Genomic DNA, 10,373 nt, shown 5'->3' with positions numbered 1-10,373 from the left:
AAATCGGTTTTAGAACCATCAAGCGATCTTTAACGTGCCCATCTTGCACACGGGACCTCCGAGATTTTTTCAGCCCTTAAATCCGAGAAGGCTCGAGTGGCTAAAAGACAGCTATTAGAAGGAGCCAAAGAGTAGTAGTAGTAGTAGTAGTAGTAGTAGTAGTAGTAGTAGTAGTAGTAGTAGTTGTTGTTGAAGAATGCGCTAGCATTTCTTTTCAGATGACTTCATTTGTTTGGATATATCATCTATTGAAGTGTCAAGATTTGGCATAGGAGCCTCTAGCTGTGGGGTTAGGGCATCATTGCATTTCCAACATGTCTAGTTGTTCAGACGTCTTTTCATCTCTTCGTTCGTCATCTGGCAACATTCTGGTTTCTTGTGGAAACATTTCCCACACTCAATACACCTCAAGCGCTGAGAACCTCCATAAGTTTTACGGATAGTCTCATTGCAACTCAAGCAATGTACTTTAGCAGAGCTTGATGGGATTCCTGCTGGTTGGTCGCCACCCACTGGAGGCTCATCTCTGTGGACACGACATGTCCATTCTTGCCTGGAGCTCCACCTGCTGATACCACTACATTTTGGCCCTTTGTGTGTCCTTTCTTCACACCCCTCCTGATTACATATCTTAGCTTTTGGTAGATTGGCTTCGCTAAATGCAACCCCACACTCGCCACACCGCACCAGCTCCTCTGGTCCCGGGTTTAATTCAATGTCACGTGCACGATTCAATCTGATCTTTCTGTATCAAGAGTAGATTGTGGTTTTTCCAGTCTTGATCTGAGGAACAGGAATGCGGAAGTCAGCGACTGGGAGTCTGCTCCCGCTTTCCAAAAACACGCTGGGACGTGCTTGTTGCCAAAGGGCAGATCTTCTTGATGTCTTCTCCCTGATTGGCGAGTAGAGGTGCCTCTTTGCAGTGACCTTGGAGTCGGCTGCAGAGCTTCCCCATTGAATGTGGCTGTATTCGTTGAGAATGGTACTCCCCATCGTGAAGGGGACAGCTTGCCACTTTGAGTACCTGATGATGATGATGATGATGATGATGATGATGATGATGATGATGATGATGATGCCACTGTTGCATCTGCTGCGGCTGTTAAAGATGATCGTGGTGGTGATAATGATGGTGGTGGTAATGTGGAGCTGAGCAGGTAGGCTAAAACATTTTCTTTTAAGCTCACTCAAAGCATTTTCTTTGAACACACATACGCATACACTGTGACACACGCACACACACAAACACACACACATGCACACACACGCACACACACACACACATACACGCACACACACACACACGCACACACACACACATATTCACTCACTCACTCCCATACTGCCGCTACAAAAGCTGCCACTTATCAGCTTTTCCGGCAACAGCAATAAACAGCAACAACAGCCGCAACAACATTTATGGGAGCATTAACAACAATATATTATCTAACGGTTGGTAGTTACGAGACAGTTTCTCTTCTTTACAATCCATTGACCGTCTTGTCAGTCGCAACGGATTTTCCCGAAACCTCCTCCCTCCCTCCTTAAACCCTCTTGAAAGGCAACATCTTTCCCCACTCTGAGGAGATACAGCACCACTCTGCACTATCCCAGAACGCCCAACCGCATCGCTACGTCCTTGTGGAAGGTCCCCATGTTGACAGTGGTTTGATGCATGAGACAAGGCTACTTAGATCTACTTAAGAAAAGTTTGTTATTTGGACAGATGGTAACAAGCTCACGGGTGTAACGTGGGTCACCACGGTAGGGGTGCTCGCACCGAGCTACTCCAAGGTTGGTTTACTTTAGTCAGTCTGTATGTAGATCTAGAATCTAGATCTAGATTCTAGAGTCTAGTTTCCCCATCGGTCGTACCTTCAATCTTCAAGTTGCGCCTCCGCGTCGTAGCCTGTAGCCACTCTTTTCCTCTTAGCTTCTATTAGTCTAGATCTAGATCTAGATCTAGATCTAGATCTAGATGCTATATCTACAGACTAGATCTAGATCTAAATTTACATTACTGGATCTAGATTCTAAAAATCTAGATCTAGAACAAGATTTAGACCTTGATTCTTTTCTTAACATCATCGATGTCCGAAGTCAGTTGGAAATCAACATGAATACAATTCAGCGACGACATTGAATAACCCAAGCCCAATGTCAATAACTTGGTCAAGATCAATAACAAAATCCAGGTCCACCCTCTAGGGAAGGGCCAGTGGTACAAATGGCGACTTCAAGCTAATGTAAAGACATCTCTTCGGTAACAGTAATATCTACTCAGGGATCCAGTTCGAAATCTCGACATGGATGCCAAAGAAGAGATGGGCACTCGTGATGGGCCCAAACTGAACAGTTATCTGAAGTCAAGTCGGAAATCGAGGTCCCCTGGAAAGTCCATCAAGCGGTTTTTAGCCAGACTGATTAAGCCAGCAAATGTAAAGGCAAAGAGAGCACAACAAGGAGACGGCGAGTTTCAAAGACCTCTACAAAAGGATCAGGAAGAGGAAGCAGCTCTCGATGATTATAAATCGAAATGTGGTTCCTGCAAACATAGGTACAAGTTCTCTTTCCTTGATCTATGTGAAGAGAAGCTGAAGAGGGAAAAGGAAGACTGTGAAGAAGGAGAAGATAGGAACGTAGAAGATTCTGCATGTGAAGTTCAAGTAGTGGAGGGAGAAGACTGTGAAGATGATATATCTACGGGAAGTGACCAGTGTCAAGTATCCGTTTCAGAGGAAAGATCTAACCAAGCATGCCCGCCTACGTTTCGTTATAAATGCAAACGCGGGCCGTACAAAACAGAGATAGACGTGTCACCGTGCGAACCCCGACATACTGGTCCAACAGATAGTTGTGAAGATGAAGAGAAAAGAGGCCAGGATGAGGAAGACGAGTGTATTGATGGTGATGAAGTTGATGAGGGTGATGAGGGTGATGAGGATGGTGGTGAAGTTGATGACGACGATGATGGTGATGAACATGATGAAGAAGAAGAGGATAAAAATGATGAATGTGAGTGCTGCCATGTGGAAGATGAAGAAGATGATGACGATTGCGATGAAGGATGTGAGGAAGAGGACGATTGTGAGGGGGAAGAGGAGGAGGAGGAGGAGGAGGATGAAACAGAGGAGGGAGATACGGGCGATGAAGATATTGATGAATTAGCAGAGGGGTGTTTTTTCTTTAGTAAGAAAGACTTAAAAAGTATATGTGAAAAATACAGATCTTATGACGAAGATCTGCCTTGCGATCTGGAAACCGAAAGCGAAATGAAATGTAACAACCAACGAGATAGATGTTATTGTGAATCCTACGTGGATCCAAAGTCTGCTCAATCATGGAGGGATACAAAGGAACAATTGATGAAGGAAGAAATAGAAAAGGCGAAGGATGAGAGAGCTGGCAAATTTAGATCTAAAAACGGTGATCGGGATTACTTAGCCATATATGGAGATTGTGAATGTTCTGTAGAGTTCTTTGGAGAGCTGGATGACAAGAAGGAGCAGCAGGAAGGAGACTGCCACGCCATCACCCCCACACAGCCCTGGTGTGTGTGCCCAGAGACATCTGGCGAGCACATAACCTACGCCACTTCTGAGGAAACGTGTCAAGACGTGTACTTTGGTGCTGGAGAGAGAGCTAACAGCAAGGCAGAGACCTGTCAAATGGAGCTGGCAGACGAGAAAGAAAGTACTACATCCGGGACTCCATACTCGCCACCATGGCTATATAACAACGGCGAGGAGAGCTCCGAGCAAGTGTTTTATTCTAGCAGAGAACCACCAAAAAACAAGGGTGATGGCGATAACCAAACCACGAAGCTGAAAGAGGAAGAGTTACCTTCAAGCGACTGGTACGAAGGTCCAGAGTACTGTGGGGATTCCCAAAGAAGCAAAAACAAACACAGGTTCCTCAAAGATAAGCAACAAACAACGGTCCCTGTCATTGAGGCTGAAAGCACGCACTTTTGCCCCGGAGAACAATACGATCATGATAAAGAAGATACGGATTCCTGGTATTACCAACAGAATGGCAATCGTAACTGGAACAACGTCGATGAATTGGAAAATGATGGGACCGAAGAAAGAACAACAGCAGACACGTCTGTCGTAGGGGAGAGTGTAGATGATCTTTTCATGCACGACTCGGAGTCGGAACTCGGTGACGAGGAAGAGACTGAAGAAAATGAAAATTTTTTCCCTAATGATGCTCGAGATGATTTCAACTATGAAGACGAAGGGGACTCTCAAGATGATAACATTTATTATGAATCACACACTTTGGAAACCGGACGTATGTCTGCGTGTTCTAGTGACTCCAGTTTGTACGCCAAAGACGAACCGGCTGAATCTGTAGTGTATAATAATAGAGAGGACAAATATCTGAAAAGTACTGCCGATTCTGATGATTTGGGTTTGTTTGCTCTGCCCACAGTTCAGGACGAAATCAAAGACGAGAGTAAAGAAAACGTGGCACCGGCGGCCTCAAAGGTCACGCCCAATGTGATCCCCGGTAAAAAGCACACTCGCTCTGACGGGGAAGGGGACAGTGTTCTGGCCCTGGTCAATGAAAGCTTCAATCAAGTAATGAACGTTGTGGAGCCTAGAGGTCTGCACCGTAGCGAAGACAGACTCACTGTTAGTTTGGCGTCCTTTGCACACGACCAGTTTCAGTTCTGCAAGCAGATGCTGACCTCCTTTGGAGGCGACGCAGAGGTGAATTGTGATCTATCAAAACCAGACCAGGAGGCCTGTACCAATGGCGGTTCTGACGAAACGCCAGCGGACAACGAAAATGTCCTCGGAGGTTCTGACGAGGAAGACAGAAAACTAACAAAGCCAAGGACACCCTATCTTCAAGATCTTCATATGCCTGTTGATGGCTTGAAAGTAGAAGACTCTGAAGAAGTGGAGGATGAAGATGAATCTCAAGAAGAAGAAAATGAAAATGATGATGATGATGATGATGATGATGATAATGGTGATGATGATGATGATGATGAAGAAGAAGATGAAGAGGAGGAAAAATGTAATGATAAAGATCTCCATAGTAAAGACCAAAGGCCAGCTGGGTGTCAAAGAGATACTGATGGTTGGTTTTCCGAAGACCATAATTCTATATACCACAACGATTTCTGTAGAGGAGTTACCGAGTGCTTCAGAAGCGAACACAATGCTCTAATAGCAAACACATGTAGTGTGGTTACTGCAAAGACGGAAGAGCAGGAAAACTGTGTAGATGATGAGGATGATGATGACGACGAAGTGGATGACGAAGAGGAAGAGGAGGAGGAAGATTCACAGAGTCAGATCAACGGACACATGTACCAAGGAAAATCTGTGGATATCACCAGTGTCAAACCGATTGATCCAACGGTTGAAACGGTTTCTGAAGTTGAACAGGTTTCTGAAGTTGAAAAATTTGAAACTGATCCCAAAATTGAAATAGCAAATACCCTTGACGAGGAGGCTACTGTATTGAAAGAAAATACCACGTCATTATCGAACAATGAAACTAAAGTGAAAAGTAAAAGAGAAGACCCTGCTACAAAGTTTTTGAATTGGTTGTTACCTCGAGATATGTCGAAAAAAAAGGGGCATTCTGAAAAAGGAAGTGACTCTGTACCCAGCAACCAAGAGAAAGACAAAGTACATGGTGACGGTCGTCGTAGAACGAAGGAAAACAAAAAAGAAACAGGCAAATCTCTGGAAGAGGAAGGGCTATTAGAAGAGGAACGAAAAGAAAGCAACGTCGAGGAGGTCTCAAAGAAAGTCGAGGAAAATGTTACATTAGACGGCTTGGTGAATCAGCCATCTGAAGAACTACCCCCGGCAAGCATATCTGAGGGAATAATAGAAATTGCACCGGACGAGGATCCATCACAGAATCTGACGAAACAGTCTTTGGAAAAGACGCATCCAGAAAGCAAGACTGAAAAAATATCAAAAATGGCTAAGGAAGATATTCCTTTGAAACAAGAAGACAAACAGCTTGCAGATGAAATACGCCAGACTACAACTACTAGCAAAGACAGTGAGTCTGAGATTACGAGATCGCACTCATCAGTAGGTATGGCACCTGAAACTGCGGAGGAAGAGGGTTTGTCTGAGCATCTTATGAAAGAGCGCTTATCGGACATTGATCAGGAAAAGCAAGTTAAGAAAAAAGCAGAGAACGTAAAGGAAGACAACCAGTCTCAGGTTCAGCATGACCAAACGTCTCGAGAGAAAACGCCTGGAGTGCAAAAAAACTCATCGACACGTCGGTCTGGCATTTTGGAGCGAACCGCACCCGAAGGTATCCCGGAGGTTATCGAGAAAGATGTAGGCACAGCTATGATGGTTCCGAAAATCTATAAAAAAATTGAAACCAACAAGCAGACTCGGCCCCGCTCTCCGAAACGTGCGACTAATGAGACGAACAGACCCTCGTGGCAACTGAGCCCGAAAGCGAAGAGAGAACTTGTAGAAAAGAAATATGGTCCCATCTCCTCTGACTCAAAAGGTTTTAAACGTCAACTGTACAACTGGCTGAGGAAATCTTCTTCGCCTTCATCAAATTACACGCATCGGCGAGGACAGAAACACTCCAGCGCAAGCCCCGTCTCTGAAAGAGAGAACAAATATCCTCGAAAGTCCAGTAGCAACCGATGGAAAGAAGGTAAACGTGACCTTCGCCCTTCTTTCCCACCTCCAACATCGGAAAAGGAAGTGGACATGGAGGTTAAAAAGCAGCAGGAAGCTTCACTTGTTGCCGAGCAATTGAGAAAACGTGCGGAGCCAGAATCCAACAAATCGTCAACACATGAACTAAAAAAGTCAATCAAAGGTGGGGGATACGTATTTAAGTCCATTGATAACAATTATATTACCAGTTCCACCGGGAAAGATGGTAAAAGAAGTAAAGGCAAGATGAACAAGTTACAAAGGAGAAAATCTCCTTCCACAAGCAGACCGCGACTGTCACACAGGCGCAGATCTCCATCGCCAAACAAAGCCAATGATACTTCCAAACGAAAGACTCCTTCGCCAAGTGAACCTAGTTTGTCATCCGAGAGTAAATCTTTACTGTCAAGCAATACAGATCGGTCCCTCACACGTAAATCTCTGTTGTCTAGCAAATCAGATCTGTCAAACACAGAGAGGTCATCATCGCTCATCAGATCAAACTTGGCGAAGAAGCGGAGGTCTCCTTCCCCTAGTAAGACAAAAAATGCAAGCAAACAGAAATCTTCAAGCAAAACAATTCTGTCAGCTAAGCAGAAATCTCCCTCACCAAATAAAACTAGCATATCGTCTGTGCTTGCACCGGCGATGTCAGACAAGGATGACTTGTTGCAGGCGAAGAGATCTTTATCCTTAAGTAAGTCAAACTTGATGCAGGGGACAAAGTCGCCACCGCCAACTAAGACCGGCATATTGCAGAAACGGAAGTCTCCCACTTCTAGCAAAACGAACGAAGGGCAGAGGGGAAAAGGTGACACGAGCAAATCTAGCACAACCGTGAAGACAGAATCTGCCCCTGCCACCGCAACCACTAATGACAACTCCCTCAAGGTTAAAGCCTCAAGAAGCAAGGGTAAAGTCACGGCGAAAAAGTCTAACAGAGAGGAAATGAAACGGCATCTCAAATCTCCTCCGTCTCCTAGTCCCAGTCACAGGCGGCCTATGCGAGGCGAGTCTTTGACCAGATTCAACAAACCCAAAGTCCCCGATATGGCAGAGGAGACGGAAGAAAACACGGAAGAAGAGCACATCTCCCCCAAGCTCCCTCGCACCTACATGGCAGATATTTCCTCACGCGCAAAAGCAACAATGGCGTTAAGAACTCACATCAGACCCTCTACAGCCATGGCTGGAAAAACGCAAGGAAAACAAGCGGTGAAAAAGACACTCGGAAGTCATGGCCCCAACGGTAAAGCCACTAAGGCTTCATCAGACAGCAAACTTCGAGACAAGATGTTTCAGACTCCTCGAGAAACCAAGAGCAGTATCTCTCGCAAAGAGTCCTCTAAGGGATTGGTAACCCATTTGTCTGGAGTAGCACACAGTCAAACCTGCAATTCTGTATGGGAAAAGACGGAAGATTTCTCCAAAAAATACGGCGACGAGAGCATCCACAGCCGCGCTGACCGGCCGTTTTATCACCTGTTCATGAGTCTGGACGAAAGCAAACCCGATAAAGAAGCAGCACCTGTAAAACCAAGAGTCACTGAAAGTGGAACCGTCAGGAAAACTCAGAGCAGGTGGAAAGTGGACAAGAATGGAAAACTGCAAAAAATTAGAGGGGACCACGGTTTTGATCCTTCAGCAGAAGGCACAAAAATCATGAACTCATCCTCTGAACCACCACCAGTTCACAAAACATCTGCTCAGAACGTCGGGAAAGTCATTGCGGCAGACAACAACCAGCAAAGAAGGTTTTCGTGGGCCAACAGGCGCCAGACAATAGATTTAAACCAGAACAAAGATATTCCGTCAGTGAGCAGTGAACCTGAGGACAAAACCGAGGATTCTAAAACCGAACCGGAACCTGAACCTCGGAAACCGTCCCCGATGATGTCCTTCCGGATCCGCTCAAACGCTGATCGGGCAGAGGTCTTGCTCGCTGGGTCAGCTTCCGCCCAAAACTCACAGAACACCAACGACACGTCCACAACCCCACAGTCCACGGCAGTCCAATCATTTTACATGCAACCGAAGAAGAAAGAGAACGAGGAGATCCCTATTCTAGAACCTAGTCAAGGTTCCTCACTTTTGTCAAGTATTGCTGGTTTGAATCCTTTCTCGAGGTTCTTATTCAAGAGGTCTGAGACTGACCAAAAAGCAGTTTCCAAAACAGCAAGTGATGATAAAAGGAAACGAGGATCTGGTGTTGATTCGGATACCCAGCTCCCCAAATCGGGTGGAAGAAAATCGCCTACCAGAAACTTAACTATTAATCTTGAGAAGAAAGATGCCACTGCACGACATCATCAACTTAGAGACAGGCGAAAAACACATGACGGTTTTCATTCACGAAGTCAGAAGTACAAACCGAGTGAGCCCATATCGTCTGCTAAAGGGTCCAGTGTCGACGCAGAGTCACATGAAGCCAAGCCTACATCAAATGAAGATACAAGTCCCAAAAGAGAGATGTGGCAAGTGCGAGCGGACGAGCTCAGACAAGAGAGACTTCGTGCTCGAGAACTGAAAGCTTTAGCTGATCAAAAGCAAAACGTCCCCGAAGAGCAGAGCCTGAACCAGATGGTGGAAGAAACCGACAAGTCTCGTGCCAGCGATCTACATAAAATAACGTCCATCAAACCAGAACGTGGTGTGCCACGAGCCAGACCTTACAACACGTCACGGAAAGTCCTGGATCATCGAAATCTACAGACAAAAACGACCACCGGTGAAAAGGAAGAAGGCAAACTGGAAAATGGTCGAGGAAAAGTAAAAACAGCTCACGGGAATGACTCTATAAAAAGTAACTCTAACAGCAACACCCACTTAGACAAAGCCTCCAGAAAAGGGCAGTACAAATACAGAGTTCCTAGACGATCTGTGAACACGGAAGCGCTTATGGAGAACTCCAACAACAATAATGTTCGCACAAGAGACGTGTCCAGCCACCAAACAATCGGCACCAAGTCGCATGCGGAGGGACCACCGACCCACGAGAAAAAGTCGGACGACATTCACCAGAAGTTGGAGAAAAGTTTGGAGGTTGGATCAAGTATGATCTTGACTTTGGAAACGCTCATTGAATGGCACGTCATTTCCATCTGCGTCCTCTTCATGCTCTTCATAGGCATGTGTTGCCCATGTGCACTGCAGCGCGCCTTGCCCTGCCCTGTGCCGTCCTTCTGCGTTAGTGTCAAAAATGTTTTTCTCATACCCCTGGGTCTAGCCTCATCTCTCCCCCGTCGCGACATGCCTTCCTATTGGGGCAGGTGGTGGGACTCCAACACCACTCCTTCTTCGCAATCTGAGGAGAGTCATCGTCGTCCTTCCCCCTCGACACCCCCTCCTACTTCTCCATCTTCTTCTTCCTCCTTCTTGTCCCGCGTGGTGGCCTGGCCTTTCAAGGTCCTAGCTGTGTCCTTGACCTACGGTCTCCTTGGCGTCGTCAATGCCCTGGATGCAATCTTCCAGCTCTTCATGATCCCGATCAATGCCGGCCGCAGAGCCGGACAGTTGGAGGACTCCAGCTTTGGCGTGTATCCAGGACACAGTCAGGGCCACCAGAAAAGCCTGATGCAGCAAGGAGACAACAACGGGGGAAGCAAAACTGGCCCCGGTCTGCCCATAGACCAGACACTAGAACAGCTCCGAAAGTAAGGCTATTTGCAATGTGTTATATGTCGAACTGTCGATTGCGCCCCCCCC

At 46.1% G+C, this 10,373-nt stretch overlaps 1 protein-coding gene across 1 annotated transcript in view; it reads left to right on the top strand.

Moving 5' to 3' along the window:
* The first annotated feature begins 1,625 nt into the window (after positions 1 to 1,625).
* Positions 1,626 to 10,373, top strand: part of LOC101849337 — a 12,867-nt gene continuing 4,119 nt past the window's right edge. The window contains exon 1 of the mRNA XM_005111818.2: positions 1,626 to 10,321. Within this exon, the coding sequence (XP_005111875.1) occupies positions 2,307 to 10,321 (8,015 nt within the window). The 5' untranslated portion in view covers positions 1,626 to 2,306. The remainder of the gene's footprint in view (positions 10,322 to 10,373) is intronic.

The sequence above is a fragment of the Aplysia californica genome, unplaced genomic scaffold (genome assembly GCF_000002075.1).
Source record: "Aplysia californica isolate F4 #8 unplaced genomic scaffold, AplCal3.0 scaffold01131, whole genome shotgun sequence".
Classification (NCBI taxonomy): domain Eukaryota; kingdom Metazoa; phylum Mollusca; class Gastropoda; order Aplysiida; family Aplysiidae; genus Aplysia; species Aplysia californica.
This window is presented reverse-complemented; position numbering and strand designations above follow the sequence as displayed.